Source organism: Cryptotermes secundus, unplaced genomic scaffold, assembly GCF_002891405.2.
Source record: "Cryptotermes secundus unplaced genomic scaffold, Csec_1.0 scaffold693, whole genome shotgun sequence".
Lineage (NCBI taxonomy): Eukaryota > Metazoa > Arthropoda > Insecta > Blattodea > Kalotermitidae > Cryptotermes > Cryptotermes secundus.
Window position 1 is genome coordinate 1,334,101 of NW_019722434.1, and position 22,434 is coordinate 1,356,534.

The following is a 22,434-nucleotide window of genomic DNA, read 5'->3' on the forward strand; positions in this document are numbered from 1 at the left end:
GGTGGAACACATGGAGGGCGATTATATTGAAGGAATGTAAGTGTGTTTACCTCAGGTAGTAAAGTCATTTCACAATTATAGAGGTGTTGCCACTTTTTATCCAACCTATGTATATGGGCTGCTTTGTACCATAACTTTAGCAAGCCTTTTAAAAGTATACACGTTTCAACACAATAACAAGAAAATGCAGCTACACTAACCTACATGCCATGTTACTTCAGTAATCAGTGAAACAGAATCACATATTTTTCTCTTGAGCTCTCAGTGTGTATAGCTGTCTTTGTGGTTCAGAGATGTTCATATACTCGTACAAAGATTTACCTGTGCTACTAGGACAAACCTGAACATGATGGCACCACACCAAGGCATTTCTTTGAATTTTCCAAAAGAGAACCTTGTAAATGTAAAATCTCATAAATTCTTGTTGTCAGGACTTGAGACGAAGTCCAGATTTGAGAAGATCATGAGTGACTAAAAATAAAATCAGTTAAAATAAGAAATTGTTCTTATGAGTATTTGGCTGGAATGAAATGAAAAATATGTAAAACTGGGAAAATATAAAATGGAGTGCAAATCCAAGAAGGGCATGAACAAACATAAAATCGGTTAACTTTAACGTTCTTATTGGTAATGGTTGGGGCCAAATGAGAAATGAAATGTATGTATTATCAGGAAAATTGTAAAATCCAGGAGTGAAAAATTGACGTTCTGTTGTAATTACAGGAAGTTGCAATGAGGAATGTACATTCTCTTATCTGTGGGTTACAGGCCATCGTTCAAGTACTTCACCTGGCACACAGCATTCATTGGCCTTGTTGGAACTCTGGTGATGATGTTCCTCATTAACATCCTTTACGCATCGATCTCTGTCTTGTTATGCCTCGTTTTCGTCATCATACTTCACCTGTTCTCCCCCTCACGTGAGGCCCACTGGGGCTCCATCTCACAGGCCCTCATCTTTCATCAGGTGATTATGGATGTTAAGCTTCTGAACACAGGCTCACTTCAGTACTCTGCTTAATGGGTTTGCATTGCATTAACACTCTAGACTCGCATTTCCTAGGTGTTCCATTCGGATCCCAGCCTTGGATCAAGAGGCGAAAAGATTCAGTGTGTATTCGAAGTCATACAGAGTGTTACAGCAGACAGCTACAGTTGAAAGGGCTGTCATGATAGATTCCCCCCCCCCTCTCCTTCCAGTAATGTGATGTGTTAGTACCTGAATCACATCATGATGTTTTCCTTCCAAATTCTCTCCGGTTCATTTTTTTTTCACATATGCTTACAGCTTGAGGCCACATATTTTGAGCCAATAATGCTGAATAAACAGCTGCAGTACTTTCTAGGAGATGGATATGCATATTGACAAGAAAATCCTTCCTTTAGTTGGTCAACCTGTCCTGAATGCTTCAAATTAATTTCTCATGAGGGGAGAGACTCACGCACATGGTTATGAGGTTCACGTATAGAATGTCGTTATGCTACAAGGTAACTTTGCTTTGTGATGTGTGAAAACTGAATTTGTCTGTTTTCTTTCTGCGAGGCAAGAGTAAAGTTACGCGTATGTTCAATTAATTAATTGCCATGGTGTGGGGTTGAAGGGGAGAGTGGATGTATGAATCCACCATTCTGAACCTTAGTCCTTTGTGAAGGTGAGGGGTCAACTCACACCCCTGCTGCTTCACCCTCAGGGAAGCAGCCCCTGTACCCATTCATCGGAGGCTGTGTGGGTCCCAGAGCTATTGAAGAGAATTTCCTGCCCTTGTCAGGAATAGAACTCAAGTATCTCTTTTGTCCAGTGTAGTCCCTATGCAGACTGAGTTAATGTAGTTCCGATGCTGCAGTCTGTGCCAAACAATATGTCAGGATTAAAATCGGGACTGCAATGATCTCAATTAATTCTGTGACACAAGGAATTGACTCACAAGAGACCCCTAAGTTCATTGCTTGACAGTGAGGGGAAGGGAGGCACGGAGAATTAATATATGACGTCTCAGTAGCTCAGGTATTATTCTTACTAAGCAGGAAATCCACATAGAGAGTCTTGGTTTCCGCGGCATGACTTGCCCATGAGGCTACTAAGTCGTTTCTGGTCAGCCAGAAAATGAACTCACAACCAGACCCCTCAGTGCGTCATACTTCCAGGAACAAGCATTCCATTGTTGCCAGTCTTCTGACTACCCTAGGGTTGAGATGCGTCTGTGTCACTGATTCATTAATTTGCTTGATTTTTCGAAATTTCCATAGCCTAAATTTTCCTCTAAATTTTAAAACAGTTAAACATTGCAGAAATACAGTGCATTTGCATAAATAATGTATGTCCTTGTGAATATGAAGGTGCAGTTTGTCAAAGTGCAGTATCTTAAACCATTCTAAAAATATGAACTAAAGGAGATACAGAAACAAAGTCGTTAAAGCCCATCCAGCTGCAGTGTTAAAGATTCATATATTTTTGTTCAGCTACTTTCAGTATCCTTGTAGTCCTTAAAGAGTCAAGAGTAGTCATCTATCATGTGACTCCATGTTTTCTGGTTGGGTGAAGGCTCTGAAATGCTGGTCATCATCTGCCAAACTGCACAGCATTTGATCCCAGAAACCCACAATATTTGTAAATTCACAGCATCTGGAGGTTTGGGGAACACTCAGGAAGTGACACAGAAACTGGGGCACTGAGTACAATCTGAATGTAGACACACTACAAGAACAGTAGACAAATGGAGTCTACACTGGTATGAGAGTTTTGAAACTGAAAATATCTGGAGACAGGGACGCAAAGGATGTGGAGGACATATTGTGTGGGGGAAGATTCAGGCCTGCTTGCAAGAGTATCAGGTATAGTCTTAACATGCAGGAGGAGGTCCAAGCAATGTGCTGACATACATGTTCACATATTTATTCTGATAAGCTAGAATATTTTAAGTATTTCTCCATGTAAGTTAAAAAAAATGTAAAATTATATTTTCATGAAATATATGTTTGTGTGCAGATAGGCCTGTAAATTAATGGGAAGAAGGTTAATTGAATTATAATTATGGAGAATCTGTTATTCTTCACATGTTTTCAGATGGCCACTGTCAATTTTTGAATATAAAAATACAGGAATTTGTTCAGTTATCTTGAAAATTGTACAATTAACAGTAAAAGTGTAGTAGACATAAAGTACATGTTTCATGTTTCTGAACAAATTTTGTTTGAAACATTTTTTGCTCCAGTAGATGTTAGAGCCTTACATTCAGCATATATGCAGAAGCATATGTTAAGTATCTGTTATTTCTGTCCAGTTTTAACTAAAAAATTGGAATGTATTGACAGTGTTCAGTGAAAGTTCTAAAAATCAGAGCTCATGAGAATCCACACAGTGTTTCTGAATTTAATATATGCTGATGGGCCGATGGGCTGAGGGAATTTAATAAGTGGATAGCAGAGTTCTCCAACATGGGTACAGGGAGAGAATGGAAAGATTTGACACAGATACCATAGGAGCCGTACATCGACTCCCCCATACACCTTCATGGCATAGTGTTTAATTAGTTAAGCATGGGGACACCTTTTTACCACAAGAGGATAGACAGTAACAGGGCTCTGTTATACAGGTGGTTTGCTTGGAAGAGGCCCCAGATTAATAATTATAGATCATGCATTAATATACAAGTAAAAAAGAACTCAGAAATACTGTGTGCTTTCCAACATTGACCTAGTGCCTGTGAATCCACATGTTGTGTGGAGGAATAATGTTTGTGAACATGGAGTATCATGTCAGCCTGTGTCTACAGGCACAGGGAAACCAAGTTCAGCACCTCACTAAATTATTGTGTCATTTATGCTTGATAACGCAGGGTCGTCTCTTAGTGAATCATCCTGTAGGGCAGTTTGCCCAATGGAAGTGTGGCGGCAGTTCTGTTGTTCCCCCCACCAGCTAACATTGCTCTTTACTCCTCCAGGTGCGGAAATACTTGCTGTTGCTCGATTCGCGGAAAGATCACGTCAAATTCTGGAGACCTCAGATGCTTCTTCTGGTTGGAAACCCAAGGTCTTCATGCCCACTTATTCACTTTGTGAATGATCTGAAGAAAGGGGGTCTGTATGTGTTGGGTCACATCAAGGTGGGACAGCTGTCGGACATGGAAGTAGATCCAACACTTGATGAGTACTCACACTGGCTCACTCTGGTGGACTGCTTGAAGGTGACTGGAAATGTTATTCAGTTTGTATGTTGTTGTATAGTGCCTCTAGTGTTGGGCTTTGTGGCCTCTGTCCTCCAAAGCGAGGGTGGACACCCATTAGGTACTCCAGTGTTCAGGGCTAAAACATGTTACATTTGAATCTGATTTTAATGGCATTTTAAAATGAAGGTAATATTGTGAATGCTTTCAGTTGTGTTAGAGACAGAAGTGAGTGAACGAGTGACACATCAGTGCAACAGGACGCTGGTGTTTGTGTATTGGTGTCCCACACCTCTTTCTGAACCTGTGCTTACTGTTGGCAGGTGAAAGCCTTCATTGAGCTGACAGTTGCTCACTCTGTACGGGAAGGTCTACAGCATATGATTCGCATGTCTGGGCTCGGTGCCATGAAGCCCAACACAATTGTACTTGGCTTCTTTGATGAGGAGCTACCCCATGACTTCTTTGAGGAGTGAGTGTCAAGAGGTTCATAGTTACCTGGCATTGTGTTGTACCTTCTTCTCATAATTGTTTGTGTGTGTCTTGCTTTCTTCAGTTCCTTTCAATTTGTGCCTTCTTCCTCTTCCTGTCTGTGTGTTTATAGTTACCTGTATGCATCTAGAGTGTAAGCTTCATGGCCCTTCCAATGTGGCCATGTAGCAGCGGAACTCCCCTCTAGTGTTCCTCAGTTGGAGGTTTACCCACACTTAGTGTCCAGTGTGAACAATCCCAAATCAGTAGTCTAACTTCATAGAGCTAATCCGTTCTTGAGAAGCCACCAATTGTGCAGCTACTCAAGAACTTCCCATCATTTTATGGAACCTGAAGGTTAATTACTGTGTTCACAAGAACCCTCCACTGGTCACTATCCTGAGCCAGATCAATCCAATTCATACCATCCCATCCTATCTCTCTAAGGTCCATTTTAATAATTGTCCACCTACCTACACCTTGGTCTTCCCAGTGGTCTCTTTCCTGCTGGTTTTCCCACCAATATCCTGTATGTATTCCTCTTCTCCCCCATTTGTGCTACATGCCCTGCCCATGTCATCCTCCTTGGCTTTATCATTCTAATTATATTTGGTGTAGAGTACAGGTTATGAAGCACATAATTCTGCAGTTTTCTCCAGTCACCAGTCACTTCATCTCTTTTTGGTCAAAAAGCACTCTATTCTCAAACACCCTCAGTCTATATAGCTCCCTTAATGTCAGAGACTAAATTTCACACCCGTACAGAACCACAGGCAAAATCAGTAATCTCAGTGTTAAATTTCCTCCATTTAAGATTGTCCTCAGGTTCGCTGTGTATAGCATCAAATAGCAGGATGACAGACGAATGGTGAACTGGGAAGGATGTAGAACGAAATGACTGTTGCATGTTTGAGCTGCTGTCCTGGCATATGCCTGGAGGGACTGAAGAAAACATGAAGAACTCTGGCCAGGATAGCTGGTGTTCCAGAAGAGATTCAAACCAAGCACCTCCTAAATATGAATCTGGAGTGCTATTGTTATGTCACTCCCTTCAATATACTTTGTAATCACTGACCTCACTATAAAATAAACTAGAGAAGGAAAAATAAATGAATAAATAAAATAAGTGAAATGCATGGTCTGCTGAGAAATATGTTACAAAATACAAGGGCTATTGAGAAAGTAACCTCAGTTTATTTTAGGCAGGGGAGAGTTTGCGTATGCGGGTTAGTGTCACATGACTCGTTGCCTTGTAAACCCTCACATAACTGTACTTCTCTCTAGGGAGTGAGTTATGACTTATGACTTGTCATGCAATTGGTAATCCTGCCAACTGTGATGTTCACTCCATTAGCCACTTTTTTCACATTACAAATACGAGTGATGTGGAGCTCTGTGAGCCCACAGGCATACCAAGCTTATTCCCCTATATAACAGGTGCCTCAGTTTCGGCGATGACTACAGTGAGAAGTAGCTTAGGTATATACTTTTTTTTGCATATAATAAATTTGTTCCCCCATTGTTGTTTTGTTAATAGTTCACTGGAGGTTTCTTTCTGGTGCTCTTGGGGTAGGAGCCTGGGTTCTCATTCAGAGGGTTGGGAGTCGTGTCTGTGTGCAGATTGTTCTGCTCATCTGTATCTAAGACAAATTTTTGCAAATGTGAAGAATTGCCTGTGGCTCAGAGCCAACCTGAAGCAGGAGGCCCTTTCTGCTTGCCCTAGTCCATATGATCACCTAGTCATTGTCAGTATCTGCCCTGAAGGTGCCCCACTGCCATGCTTAGGGAGTTGGAGGAATGAGACGGGCAGCAAACAAATTTAATTTATGTTCATGTCTTCTGGAATGTGCCGTATAGTCTGATAGGTTGTGATGAATGTTTTTGAGAAAGGATAGAATTGTAAGCTGAGCATTGAGAAAAGTAGATCAAGTATTTTAGAGGATGGACAGCACTGGGGGCCTGAGCTCTGGTTTCCATAGTTATTGCCATGTAACTTGTTTTGTGTTGCAGAGGTGGTTCCCTGTACAGTGCAGATGAACTGAAGGGTGCACATGCAACTAGTGGCCATAGAGTCTTCCCTCTTCGTTCCTCTACCAGTGAGAAGGCCCTGGGCACAGTCGAGTACGTTGGAATGGTGGCAGATACTCTGAAGCTGGGGAAGAATATTTGTCTCTGTCGTCATTTCCACAACCTGGACAAGAAGCTGATGATAGCCAAGTGAGTCATACAGACAGAAACACATCAGTCTGTCAGGTCAGTTTTTTGCCCAGGAAGGCTGTACTCACTGTGGCAGTGTTAGGGTGCTGGGCGACAGCTTTCTGGATTGGACATATGTGAGGATGACTCTCCCTGTTTGATACAGTAATATGGGCCATCAGAAGTTGACTGACATTTCAGAGGAACATTTCTCCTCCATCTTCAGAATCAAAGAGTTCTTTGCAACGACTGCTATGAGAACCTCAGATCTGGACCAGGTTTGTCATCAATGACAGTGTCTGACACTAGCCACTGTTGCAGTAAAGTGTCCTACTAACCCCTTTTCATATCTGACCCTTCATCAATTAAAATTTTTTATATATCATTTTACTTGAAGAAATTCAGTTTTTGGGCTGGACCTTTTCTCTGTGGCCAGAAAGAAGGAAAGGAGGGGGGATCTTTTGTCAATGAGTGGATCCACACTTTACAATTCCAATGGATGCAGGTACTGTGTGGAGAAAGCAAAACAGGCATCCGGAAATTCATGACATTCGAAATGGAAAAATCAGTGTCTGAATGTTGTTTTTCTTTATTCAGTCTTTAGAATTTGAGATTTTCATATCCCTGGCTCCTGGCCAATTTTGGGGGGAAAGGATATTTTTAAAACAACGAAAACTGCTTAAGCTCTTTGTTGCATTGTGCTGTTATAGTGGTGTTGATGCATGTGCTTTCTAATTGGTTGATTTAAGAGCATTGGCAGATTCCTGAGTTGGCCCAGGTGCTAGCAGATGAAGTGCCATGCAGTGGCATCTGTAGAAGAATTGGAGAAGCTTTCTGAAACATACATGTACCATGCTAGCCACCCTACAGAAAGCATGAAAACTGTAAAAGAAAACCAATAATGAAGGCAGAGGTGTATGACGTGAAGGGTTAAGCCAGTCCACATAATGAGACGTATGAGAGACCAGAACACAAAGGATCATCAAGGGAACATTTAATGTCGTTCATATTTGAAACACCCAAGATTGTATCATTGCTATGATTAAACCATAGTTTCTTTCTGGTGATTACAGTCTTCTGGGTAGTAACACTGTGTAGTTCGGAGGGAGCCAGATGTTTTCGGGAACATATTGCATCCATCTTCAGGCTCAAAGAGTGAGCAAAGTTCACCTTGCTCTCTGCTTCTTCTGGTGTTTTCTTGGCTTATGCTTTGATCCTGAAGATGACTTCCTCAGATCTGCTGTTAATATTCTACCAGACTACACGGTGTCACATCCCAGAAGCCAGTAATCAGTGCATTCATTGCTGTGAGAACCCCAGATCTTGTATGTTTGTTTCAGGTCATCAAGTGTGAAATTTATTGATGTATGGCCTGTGAATTTCTTCCAACCAGACGATGAGGATCCATTTGATACGACCAGTCTCTTCATGTTGCAACTGGCCTGCATTATCAACATGGTGAGTTCAGTGTGTCAGCACCTAGAATGAGCCAGTGAGCTAGGTTCTGCTGTCCTGTTCACGTAATATAAAGAGATAGCATAACAACGTAATGTAATTGAATTTGGTTCTTGAGCCAGGTTGTCGGGTCTGACGAATGCTGCCCTTATTAGAGTCTCGTTCCTACCTTCCTTCCTTCCTTCCTTTCATTTCTTCCCATCCCATGTTTTATTCTCCTCTGCTTCCTCACATCCCCCCTACTTTACCCTCCAAATAAGCTCATTGTCAATATTTTGATCTTTTTCCCCCCATTCACCCTATCCTTGGAGAAAGCTCCTCTCAAATCCACTCTTTCCTTATTCTCTTCTTTTCTGATTCTCTAGAGCAGTGGTTCTCAACCTTTATGAGACCGCGGCCTAGTTAGTTCTTTTTTTATAAGACGAGGGCCCAGTCCCAACAATTTACTCGTAAATACCTTTCCAGTTTTGTTAAAGTTCATGCATTAAGCTAATGTAATATTAGTAATTAATTATAGCATAATCATAAAGAGAATTAGTACACTTATGTATACGGTGTGGCATGTTGACAAACACAAAATTACATTTAAATTAGTTATGAATCACTGGACTAATGAAATCTTGTAGCATTTTGTAGTTTCCTCAGACCAACATCATTAAATTAATTTGTGCTAATTTTCATTGACATATTCTATGCTGATCACAAAATCTTATGTTATTCAGCGTAAAATTGATTATCGTATTATTAAATTGATTTTAATGATGTTGGTTTGAAAAAACTGCAGTGAGAAAAATATTTATGCATTGTAACTCACCATATAAGTCAGCTGAGTAGGGGAAGAAGCAGAAGGATGTCAACTTGCCGGCGAAACACTTAATTTTAAGTAGCTGTCCATCTACTTACGAATGGATGCAGACTTTTTCTTCTGTGTGCTGGTGGTTTTCCCTTCATTTTGTACATCGTGGAGATTGCCGTGTAGGCTTGAGGTGGATGAATCACTACTTGTTGCGTCACAGACACCTTCAATACGAGATTTCTTAACACCAAAATTAAACAAAGTCCCCTGTCTCTTATTCATATTAAAATTTAAATCACTCAGGTTTCAAAACAAGCACTTACACACTGCAATGCGGACTTGCGAAGAAACAGTATTCAGTATTACTAGATTTGAGAACCAGATACAGACTGCCTTGATCTTCAATTTCAGTGGAAACATTTTCTTTATACTTCCTTGCTGACTGGTCACTGACATTTGCAACACAGATGTTATTTCGCTCAGTTCTGAGAACAGAGGATATGCTGCCCATTGTTGTAATCGGCTTGCAGGCAATTTTTATGACTAGCCATAAACATCGGTATTGCCTTTCCCGAATGTTGAAAGATCTGGATGTCTGAAAATTCTCGATCATTCATGAATACTCCCATATTTAAAAATATGCGGCTTGGTCACTGACATTTGCTACACAGGTTTAGGTGTTCTGTGTCTGAGCTTCTCGACACAAATATTGTTCTCCTCAGAATATTTCCACTATAAAATATTTATTCATGAAAAATGCTTAGAAAATGAAAATGACAAATTCCATAAGAGCCTCTCGCGGCCCAGTATAATTGATGCAAGGGCCCCACTACTGGTTGAGAAGCACTGCTCTAGAGCCATTGTTTCCCCCATTCACTCTACCCTTAAATAACGGCCGTTTAAAAGGCAAATAGAATTTACACTGTTTTCCCTGTTCCTGTTGGGTTACCCAGAGCTCCAGTATGGTTTCCCCCTTCCTAAAATGAGATCATTTTTTTTTTCCCACACTTGGCTTACTCTTATACCCTGAAAATGGAGGCATCAGGTTCTTCCAAAATGTTGGTAATGTTCTACCAGGCTACATGGCGTCACATTCCAGAAGGTAGTGACATCATAGTTGCAGCCACGTGAACGTCAAATCTTGGTTGTGACATGACTGATTTTCAGTATTTGTTGTTTCATATTATGGGCACAGAGGTTTTCCTTGTGTAAGCACTTAACATTTCTGTGAAACCGCCTGAACCAAACAGTGTTATGCTACCTATGGCTTCATGTGCATGAAATGAGCTAAAAACATTTGTGACCTTCCTGTAGATCCTAAACACTGTTCTGCAATTCAACATTCCCACTGTGAAGCAACTGATCACTGCAGATGGAAACTTAAAAATACTATTCTTGCAAGAGATCACTAACAGATTCACCAGTCACAATTCTTGCCATATGGCACACTGAATATTTCTTTCTGCCGCAGTGGAAGTGGAACAGACTGCAGTATGCATGCCCAATCCTATTTTGTCCTTGCTCGCTTCAGGTTGTGTAATGGTTCTCATGCTTCTAGTTTCAGCAAATTGTGAGAGCGGGGGAACACTCTGCCTCAGGTTTCAGGGTAAAAGAGTAAGCCAAGTGAGAACCCAGCAAGAAACAAGCAGTATTGTTACTCTTCAACCTTGAAATTGGAGGCACTGTATTATTCCTAAGCATCAGTAAACTTATACCTAACTGCATGACATGACATCTTCTTACTATGGCATTGTTTAATAAGTATGGACAGTGTCTGTGATGTGTACAGTTTCCTCACTTTCATAGTGGGTTTCTTTTTTGTCAGGTTTCTGGCTGGAAGAATCTCCACTTGAGGGTATTTCTTTGTGAGAAGAAACGCCGGCAAGATGATCCTGGCAACAACATCTCATCCAGCATGCCTTCCCATTCGAATGCGCACCGCCTTCGTCAACAGCTGCAGATGTTGCGTATAGCTGCCACCATTCAAGAGGTTCATGTTTCTTTAATCCAGATACTCATTGTCAATTTCAGTCTTATGTTTAGCAGAAATTGCACAGTGCCTTCTCAAAGCCCTGTAGCTGATGTGGTAATGTGCCCTTGATAGGGCCCCTTCCTTTTCCTTCCGATGCCCCGTTTAATCTCTGGTCCTTCCATTCAGCCTTATTATACCAAATGAGCCTTTTGTATCATTTACTCACTCACTCACGGAGCTGAGCCCTTATAGAGAAGCCACCAATTCTGCAGCTTCTCAAGAATTTCCCAGCATTTTATGGAACCTGAAGGTTCATTACCATGTTCACAAGAGCCCTCCACTGGTCTGTATCCTGAGCCAGATGGATCTAGTCTATACCATCCCTTCCTATCTCTCTAAAATCCATTTTAATGTTGTCCACCCACCTACACCTTGGTCATCCTAGTGGTCTCTTTCCTACCAGTATCCTATATGCATTCCTCTTCTCCCCCATTCGTGCTACCTGTCCTGCTCATCTCATCCTCCTTGACTTGATCATTCTAATTATACTTGGAGAATAGCGCAAGTTACGAAGCTCCTCATTATGCAGTTTTCTCCAACCTCCTGTCACTTCATCTCTCTTCCGTCCAAATATTCTCCTCAGCACCCTGTTCTTAAACACCTTCATATGGTACTTAGGAAAATGATGATGTCATAAGCTGGGATAGCGCAGTTGGTATAGCGACTGGCTATGGGCTGGACAACTGAGGGGTCGGAGTTCAAGTACCAGTAGGGTCAAGAATTTTCTGTTCTCCAAGTTGTCCAGACTGGCTCTGAAGTCCACCCAGCTTCCTATTCAGTGTGTACTTGGGGGCTTTTTCCCCCGAGTGTAAAGTGGCCAGGGCATGAAGCTGACCACTCACCTCCAACTGGTGCCGAGGTCAAGAAAATGTGGATCTATACATCCACTTCCCCATATGCCTTCATGGCATAGTGTGTAATTAGTTAAGCACAGGGAAAACTTTACTTTACTTTTTACTTAGATGATATCACACCAGTGACCTTAGTATTATGTTTTTGTATCATTAGACATTGAATAACCTCTGTATATGATTCAGTATCAGTAAATAACCCACAGAACAGCTGTCTGTTTATGTTGGCAGTCTTACTCCTTCATATTTAGTTTGCATAGTGTCTTCACGTCTTCTAACTCAACAGGTTTCTGGATGGGGTCAGCAGGCAGCAGCTTTGCCAGGGGGCTCAGTTTTGCAGCAGTTGTCCCCAGGCTTGAGGAAACCGAGAGCAGACAGCTTTGGGGGAACTCAGCTGGACAACGCTGTCAGGGTGTACCTACTCAGGTACTGACTGTTGTCTTTCATATTCTTCCCAGTGAATGTACACCTAGCAGTGGGAACCAATGCAGAGTGCTACCTTCTGGGATGTAACGCTGTAACATGCGCCTCCATCTTCAGGGTTGAAGAATAAGCTGAGCAAGAAACCAGCATGAAAGCAGGTGGCAGTCAGAGGAAAGTTTGCAACACTGGTATCTTGCTAAGCATATACTTTGACTCTGAAGATGGAGGCGATATGTTCCTCCAAAATGTTCATTGACTTTTGTACTACACAGCGCTCTATCCCAGAAGGGAGTACTCTTCATAACCACTGCTGTGAGAACCTCAGATCCTACACAGTTTGCAACACTGGTATCTTGCTAAGCATATTCTTTGACCCTGAAGATGGAGGCGATATGTTTCTCCAAAATGTTCATTGACTTTTGTACTACACAGCGCTCTATCCCAGAAGGGAGTACTCTTCATAACCGCTGCTGTCAGAACCTCAGATCCTACACAGTGCTATATCCCAGAAGGGAGTACTCTTCATAACCACTGCTGTCAGAACCTCAGATCCTACGAAAGAGATCCAGTTTTCAAAACGTTCTGTGTGTTATGATCGAGTCAAGGAGGATGGGACTGGCAGGGCATATAGCATGCATAAGGGAGAAGAGGAATTCATGTAGGACTTCTGTGAGAAAGTCAGTTTGTGGCCAAAGTGTGATAAGTGAAGGAACTACGAGACAGTGGTGTAGAATGTTCAGAGATGGGCGAACACATGTTCATGATGAAGAGTGAAGTGGTCGAACGGCCATCTGTAGTGAGTGATGATCTTTTTCAAAGTGTTGACCAAGAAATTTGTAAAAGATGGAGCTTCACAGCTTCAAAAGTTTCTTGTGAATGTTCACAAAATTTGTATACTGTTCTGTATGAGATTAGCACAGTTAAGACTACACTATCACAAGTTTTGCTCAAGATAGGTTCCAGAAATGTCCATCAGTGCACACAAAATGCAGAGAATGGCCTTGGCTTTGACTCTTTAAAGAGATACCACAAAGATGGCAATGAATTTCTCAGTTGCATCATATAAGTAACAGGTGATGAAACCTGGGTTTTATTTGTGAATGTTGAAATCAAACAGCAGTCAAAGCAGTGGATGCACACACATTCACCAAAAACATCAGAAGAGTTTAAACAAACATTGCCTGCAAGGAAGCTGATGGTAACTGTTTTCTGAGACAGGAAAGGTATGCTAATGGTGGAATTCATGCAACAAGGGACCACAGTAACATCATAAGTGTGTTGTGAAACACTAAAAAAGAGTGTATAGGGCCATTCAAAAAAAAAGTTGTGGAATGCTGACACCCAGTGTAGTAGGTCGTCATATCAAAAAAAACAAATACAAAAAATTTAAACAGACACATGGATAACAGAATAATTGAAACTAAAACAAGTGCCTCAATTCCAATGGTAACTATGTTGAGAAGTAGCTTAAGTGTGTATGTATTTTTTGTGTATAATATTTTTTTCTCATTGTTTGTTTTGTTAACAGCTCACCAGAGTTTACTTTCTGAATAGCCCTCATATCTTCAGTATAAGTTTCCAAACCTGGCAGTCACGACTGTCCTCCCCCCATACTTGAGGGGGTTCAAGGGGGTACATGAGGCAAAAAAATATGGCATTGCAATTTTAAAATTTTGATTTTTGTATTTACAGCTGTGTTGTACCAGTTACAGGTTAGTTGATTGTACATAATAATATAAATTTGAGAGGAAATGGTTACATTTATTTCAATAAAAAAATGGGGAGGGAGGGATGCAGGTTTGGTGAAAACCAGAAAGAGAGGGAGGAGTTCTCATTGCTTCAGTGACAGAACCATGTCATGTTGTAGTGTGAATCAGCTCCTGCGGCAGTACTCGGAGCAAACCGCAGCCAGCTTCCTCTATCTGCCTGTGCCTCCTCATGGAGATGAAGCTGTGATATATCCCACCTATCTTCAGCTGCTGACGGAGTTGACTGCCGACTTGCCGCCCACAGTCCTGGTGCACGGTGTTAGCCCTGTCACATCCACAACACTTTAGCGGGAACAACCAGCATGCGCACAACTCAAACTGTACTGCAGGGGAAGGGAATATTCATATGGGATGCTGCAGTCAGTTTTCTATCTTCAGAGATGAATAATGTATTTTATCAACTGAGATATTTTGTGTTTTTCCGTGTAGGGGAGTAAACCAGAAGAGATGCAACAACTAGCAGCATGACAGACAGATACATTTATGGAATGTGTTCGTCCAAACAGTCCAAAATGTGTAAAGAGTTCCGAAAGTGCCTTTTGTGTCTGGATTTTTAGTGACCAGTTTCACTGCGGAACCTTTTTCTGCTGTGTTTCGTCTGTGTTAGACAAGTACTCATTGCTGATTTCTTCCACACTTTTTATGGTTACTTAGGACGTATGGCTAGCAGAGTACATTTATGATTCCAAAAGTTGCTTCATTTGTTCTGTAGGTGGCACTGTGTGGTGCACTGACCTAACTGCAAAATTGTCTGATAAGGGAATCCACATGTCAGTGCTCCCATAGTAGTCTTCTGAGATGTGACACCATGTAGTCTGGTAAGTAGCTACTCATATTTTGGAGGAGCCTGCTGTCTGCATCATCAGTATTTACCCTGAAGATGCAGGAAGTAGGTTCCTCCAGGCCAGGATACATGGCATCACATCCCAGAAGAAAACAGTGTTTATACACAAATTTCACTACAGTAGTAATGTACTCGTAAAGCAATATGGATGCTCTTAGCCAAATGCTGCTATAGCAGTGTGTAGCTCTGAAAGGGTTAATATCTGTCAATTTACATCATATTTTACCTGTTGAATAATGGAGTGGTTCACTCTACATGTGAAGAAAAGCATGATAATTTTCAAAAATGATTCTGTCAGTGAAGACTGAACGACTGGTATGTCTTTAATATTAGTAATATTTTTAAAGTTTTGAAAATGTGTTGTTTATTATGGTGACAGTTTTGAAATGTGGCAGATGGTTGGAACACTGCAAGAATTAATGGAGAAAAAGAAGAACAACATAGATAATCAAGTAAGTATTACTATTAACAAGTGGAATATGTCAGTATTTGATCCTGTTTTATATCTGCAGTATTGAAATGGTAATATTACGTAATATCACATCAGTGTAATTCAGATAAAAACCTGTCCTCTGTAATATTAGTGACATGTATTTATTTATTTGCTGTTGAAGTGTTTCACTCTCTGCTGGCAAGCATGTGTCCCCAAGATATGAAACAACAGAAAAATAAAGATTTTATTTGTTGCAGTTTCCTGCTGACATGTAAAGGCAAGGGCTCTATGACATAGTGCACCCATGGAAACTCTACTATGAACTTGATTGTTCATCCAGTACACACATTGCTATAAATCATGGGGATGGCTGTGGCCACAGAACTCTGTCTTTTAGAGAAACGGCTAAAAATATCAGATTTAATCGTGTATATATACAGATTATTAATGATTCCAAACACTATATTTATGTCATAAAGCTGTAATCACGTATGTCAGTATGTAATGTACAGCTCATCTGACAGTGCATTTCTTGAAAATGTCTTCGTACTGTGAAATTCCATAACATAAACCCTATCTTGCCCCTTGACTTTCATAATATTAGTGGAAATGCGTTCTTACGGAAATTTTCCCAGTCCACAGTTACAACAAGAAACCAGTTTCTAATTGCCAGGAATACCAGCAGGTACATTTTCTGTGTTCTTTTAAGTGAACTACTTAATGGCCCCTTTCCAGACATCATAAATAAGAACAATACACTGCACTACCAGCCATCACTACGCGGGAAACAGGCTAGGCACTAGGTGAGCATTGCACAGACATCACTACTCGGGACACAGGCTAGGCACTAGGTGAGCATTGCACAGACATCACTACTCGGGACACAGGCTAGGCACTAGGTGAGCATTGCACAGACATCACTACTCGGGACACAGGCTAGGCACTAGGTGAGCATTGCACAGACATCACTACTCGGGACACAGGCTAGGCACTAGGTGAGCATTGCACAGACATCACTACGTGGGGCACAGGCTAGTCACTAGGTGAGCATTGCACAGATATCACTACGCGAGACAGGCTAGGCACTAGGTGAGCATTGCACAGACATCACTACGCGGGACACAGGCTAGGCAATAGGTGAGCATTGCACAGACATATGTGATATGAATTTAATAACAAATGACCATTTCTTAACAAGAATAGTTTTGAAAAAGTTAAATAGTTCTGTCCAGTATGACTGGTTAAGATTTTCTTATTTCAATTATTCATGCCCTTAAATGTTTCGGTCTTCAGAGACCATCTTCAGAGGGACACCTTTGCATCAATACTGTTAGAAGCCACCATTACAGTACATGTTCTAAAAGTTAAAATACATACATACAATATACATGTAAATAAAATACAATTGGCTGCAAAATCTAAAGTCTTTACAACTACAGTGGCTGTTCCAATACACTAAAATATTTTTAGATAGTGTGTTAAGATTCTATTGAAATTCGTAAACCAAGCTGGTTCGTGTCGTCCCTCTTATTATTTCTTTTGGCAGGATTTATTGTTTTGTATTTATAAACAAAATAATGTCACTTGTATTAGTGACTTGCAGACAATTTGGATTGGTGAATCGACTTATTGGATATTCCCAAGTCATAACTACAGTTAATTATATCAAGATTGTTGTAACTATAACACATGAAATAATGTCTTCAGCACTTCAACTATTCAGGTGCCTTCTGAATTCTGTTCAACTGATGGCTTCTTAGCTGCAGTAGAATGTCTCGCACATAACTCTTCAACTGCATGCTTTGGTTTTGCCCAGCCTCCTTACGTAACCCTTCAGCTGGCCGTGCATCTCACACCGTTCGCAGCAGTTAATGTTACTGCATTCCTCCATTGCTGTGCTTTTAACAATTCGTTGCTGTGGATATCAGCTTTCAACAGTGAACCATAGCCACTAGAACCACTGTGTAGCAATGGACACCTATTCTTGTAGTGCTTGGGAATGTGTTCACCCAGCTTTTGGCTGGCAATGGGCATTTGCTCTGACTTCACTGTTCCAGCTTTCAGGCATCATGTCACAATAATATTTGTACCAAATTTCCATTAGGGTACATTTATGGTTCAAATAGCAAATTTTGTGGTCACATTGTATATTTTCCATAAAGGCAAAGTTCTGTGCAACATATGTCTGAAAGTTTCCTATATCAATTAATGGTTTTATGTAAAGTAGGGTTTATTATGAATCTTATATGGCAGAAAGTGGGAACTGCATTATCACCTCAAACTCATGTATCACAAACCTGTTTGAGGATACTGTATCAAAGTGCTGTGTCATTCCTGTAGTATTAACACATTGTGGACCGGACGGGCAATATGGCCCTCTACGTTTCCAAGCGTTGTGGACCGGGCAGGCCATATGGCCCTCTACGGTCACGTTATGTTGCAAAACGCTATATATCGCTGTGTGGCTTCGTTGAATCGTAACTACTGCGTAGATGACCTCGGGAATGATTGCTGCCTTATCTAGTAACTCGACCAAAGTCATTTCCTGTCACAACCTAAACAAAACTGTCTTTGTTCTAATCCAAGCTTGCATGTATGAACCACGCAGCTACCAGTTCAACATGGCTCAGAGACGAAAGCAGTTGCGATCTCTTGGAGGACAGGAAATATTAGATATGTTCTCCGATGAGCTATCAGATTTGCCAACTGCTTCGTCTTCTGATAGCAAGGCCATTATCAGTGACAGTGACAGTGACGGGGGCCACAGGGCTGCCCAAAATGTGTCAAGTGAAAGTGAGAGCTCTTTTGAAAGTGCGAGTGTCAGGACAGCTACATGGGATAAAGTGGACAAAACCCCCACTTTGGGAAAGTTTGCTGGTGATCCGGGTGTGAAGCAGATGCCATCGGACCCAACGGACATGTCTGAAGTTGCGTCACTGTTTTTTGGAGATAGTTTCTTTTACGGAAGGGGGACATTCTTCTTCAGTCCTGGAGGGATACTCGCGTTGTGAATATGGTTTCCACTATTCACAATTCGAGCATGGTCGATGTTCAAAGACGACACGGGCAAGTAAAGAAGCCTCTTTGTATTTCCGAGTATAATATGTTCATGAAAAGTTCTTGGCCTATTATTCCCTTCCTAGGAAAACAGTAAAATGGATGAAGAAAGTTGCACTGTGGCTTATAAACTGTGCAATTTTCAATTCATTTACGGTTTTCAAAAAGGTGAACAGAAATTCTACTTTGAAATACAAAGCATTTCTGTTGAAACTGGCAAAAGCTTGGGCTACTGACATCATGGTGGCGGCAGTACCTGCGTCAGACACAGACGTAGTGCAGCCGGGGCCATCTGTTCGCACCCGCCAGAGGCCTCAAGTAGACCCCCCTGGCCGACTCTCGGGTGATATGCGGAAACATATTCTCGTGAAAATTGTGAAGAGTGAATATTGCAAGAAGAAACACCCTTCTAGGCAGTGCCGTGTGTGCGCAGAGCACAAGAAGAAGAGTAGAACTGCCTACATGTGCAACTTCTTCGTAATGCCTCTTCACAAAGGGGAATGTTTCCAGAGATATCACATGCGCAAGCACTTCTAGGAGCTCTGGTAAGTGTTCTCCAAAAATTTCAGTTCATAAAATTAATTAGGAGATTTTATATTAATTTTTAAAGTGAACAATGCACAAGTTAGGGTAGTAGGTTTAAAAACGCCGGTCTCCAGGGTGATTTAAATGTTTAAACTACCGGTCCGCAATGTGTTAACTATTAATCATTCTATATTAGACTGTTGAAGCCTGAAATCGGTGTAAATAATATTTAATGATTCAATTTTTACTTGACGGAAATAATAATTTGGGGAAATGGGAAGAATGCAAGATAAGCAAGATTGTGTAAACTGGAAAAGCATCATCTGGATCCATTGCTTTTCTGTTGTAACACCCAATGTACAAAGTAAACTGAATCAACTATGGGAACAAGGGTTAGTTATCATCGTTAGAAAGCTTCTAGATTCTATTTTCAACATATTTCTGGTATACAATCACCAGTGAGAAGTTCAAACATACTGACACATGACTTTCCTTCCATAATGTTGCCAACACAGTGTATAATGTACTGTGGTTCATTGAATAAGTGGATTTTGTGTTGGTTCAGTGACAGATGGTTCACAAACCTAGTATCTTTCTTTAAGTATCCATAAAGTTTTGTTACCATATCAGCACATTAAACTTGTCAGCATCTATTTTAATTAGGTCCGCTGTACCTTGCACCTTTCTAATAAGGGATCTGTACCATGGAGACAAGGGGGCAATATGCTACAAGCTGGAAGGTTGTGGGATCAACTCCTGATGAGGTCATTTGATTTTTAACATGACTTAATCGTTCCAGCTGCATTATTGCCCTGGGGTCAAATCAGCTTCTAACAGAAGTGAGTACCAGTAATCTGTCCGGGGTAAAGGGTGGTCAGCACATAAGGCTGACAGTCTCACTGCAATCTGTGAGCCCATTGCCTAGAAAATGTGGGAGCCTTGATGCCTCAGAATCCTATGGGCCTCCATGGCCTATTACAGGGATACTGTGCAGACATATGCTGCAGGCAAGTTTGGGCAAGACTGTGATCTGGCAAAGTCAGTGGTAACAATAAACATGGCTATTGTTTTGGTTACTGTCCATTGTCTTGAGATTTTTCAAACATGACATTTCAGAAACTGAATCTGTTTCTGTGATAGGTATAAGGGGGCCCATACACATACGAGTCTGGCTTGTGAGTCCGATTCGGCTCAGGTTCCACTGAGCCAGACTTGTCCGTGTGTGGGTCGCCACGCTCATACGTGTGTGGTGAAATTAATCTGAGCCCGACCCCTCACAAGCCAGACTCATGTGTATGGGCCGCCTAAGGGGAATTGTCTGTAGTCAGTTGAGCTCGTCAGAAGGAGCTAATCTAGTGATTAAGACTAGCTGTGATCCCAACTGAGTAGGAATCCCATACACCTTTTGATGACATCAACAGATCCAGTTTCTGAAACTTGTTTCAAAATGTTGGATTTGAGGTTTGCACAGCTGTGGTTATTTCTGGGAAATAATGCCATGTAGTTTGCTGAAGGTTAACTGATGTTTCAAAGGAATATATCACCTCTGTCTTCAGGGTCAGATAGGCATAGTAAGATACTAGTCTGAAAGCAGGGTTGAATAAGCCTAGCCAGTTTGGCACCTGCTTTCACAATGGTATCTTGCTCGGTTTATTTGACCCTGAAGGTGGAGGTGATATGTTCCTCCAAAACCTCCGTTGACTTTCAGTGCACTACACAGCATTATAAACCAGAAGATGGTACTCTTCATGTTTGAAAAGTCGTGAGACCGCATTCAATATCCAAAATAATAGTCATTGTGTTGTGTTTCGGTATTGGAAACCTGTACTGTTTGTGTTTAGTCACTGTTACATCCTCACCACCTGTTGCTGTCAAGTGCCAATTGGAAGAACAGTGGTTAGATTCTGGACTGTGTTGCAGCTTAGCTTTGTAGATAGGTGCCAGCTTTCTGGAGGCACCAGATGCATCTATAAATCTCTACTTGTTTGTACTTACCCTGGGTTCTTTGTTGTAAATACTTTATGGGCTCTCTTCTATTACTTGTTTCTGTCTTGCATTATTGTTACATTTTAAGTATTACAATGGGGTGTTGTCCAACAAGGACAAGCAGTTATTACACATACAGCTAATGTGATCATCATGCTGAAGTATACATGACCTGAATGTAGCCGTGTTATGACAGGGCCTGTGATAAGGAAACTGTGTTCTGCTGTGTTGATAATACACGAGATTTTTGTAGATTTTGTAAACAGGCGAAATATTGTATTGTGCATATGAAAATAAAACAAGTTTTTTTTTTCATGCTTTGAAACAGATTTACTCAACTGACTGATTAACCCTGAGTTAATGGTAATTGCAAGTTCAACACTGCTAATACGTAAGCCTGACACTGGACGCAACCCCAAGCCAGTTCCATTCACCTCCCAACTTCACAATGTATTTCCCTAATATCAGTCATACTAATTAACTAACTCTCTGTTAGCAAAACGTGAAGGTGCTCCTAATACAAAAGCCTGCCACTGGACACAATTCCAAGCCTGTTCCATCCACCCTCCATTCTCATAACCTGCTTCTCTAAGATGTATCTAATTATCTAACTCTCTGATGGCAGAACCCAGAGGTTTAACTTTGCTAATGCCAAAGACCATTGGATTTTAACGTTCCTTCTACCCCCAGTGTGGAGGACCATAAGGGGATAGTCTGTGATGGTCCAGTATATTTCTATTAGCAGATTTTTTGACTGATAAAGATTTAATATGAAGTAACTCCAACATTCCTAAGAAACTTCTTCATTTAATGGATGCAAGTGACCGCATCTGTGGTCTAGTGGCCAAAATTCCTGGTTACAGATCCAGAGGTCCCGGGTTCGGTTCCCAGCGCTACCAGATTTTCTGAGAAGTAGTCGTGGTGGAACGAGGTCCACTCAGCCTCATGAGGATAATTTGAGGAGCTAATTCAAGGAAATAGCGGCTCCAGTGTAGAAAACCCAGATTAACAGCCATGGGGATCCCTTGCACTGACCATGTGACACCCTCTATCCACAAAAAGTTGGCACTGACTTCGCCGACAAGTGGCGGTCGCTCGGTCAGTATAGTTCGCTTGCGGACTACAGGCCACGGGGTTTGTTTGATGGCTGCAAGTGGAATAAAACTGATTCTCTGCAATACCAGGTTCCAAATTCGGTAATTGGTGTGAATAGTGGTCAACAAATGCTGGATCAGTAACAATTTAGGTTAAAGTAAGTAAAAAATATTTGATTTTGTTCTTTTAGGATTTTATCAAGTTTTTGAATAAATTTTCTTTTTATACATGTTTGTTTCCTTTTATACAATTTTAAAACAAAGGCTACAAATTTTCTGGAGCAGCACCCCCACTAATTTTAGCTATGAGCCGCCACTGTTATGGACATAGAAAATAAA

The 22,434-nt window shown here is 41.2% G+C and overlaps 1 protein-coding gene across 1 annotated transcript in view; it reads left to right on the forward strand.

The window, feature by feature from the left end:
- LOC111861474 (solute carrier family 12 member 9) overlaps positions 1-16,458 on the forward strand; it is a 29,449-nt gene extending 12,991 nt beyond the window's left edge. The window contains exons 9-16 of the mRNA XM_023846091.2: positions 769-967; positions 3,942-4,184; positions 4,487-4,635; positions 6,645-6,851; positions 8,171-8,288; positions 10,907-11,071; positions 12,251-12,390; positions 14,255-16,458. Of these exons, the coding sequence (XP_023701859.1) occupies positions 769-967; positions 3,942-4,184; positions 4,487-4,635; positions 6,645-6,851; positions 8,171-8,288; positions 10,907-11,071; positions 12,251-12,390; positions 14,255-14,444 (1,411 nt within the window). The 3' untranslated portion in view covers positions 14,445-16,458. The remainder of the gene's footprint in view (positions 1-768; positions 968-3,941; positions 4,185-4,486; positions 4,636-6,644; positions 6,852-8,170; positions 8,289-10,906; positions 11,072-12,250; positions 12,391-14,254) is intronic.
- Positions 16,459-22,434: the final 5,976 nt, after the last annotated feature.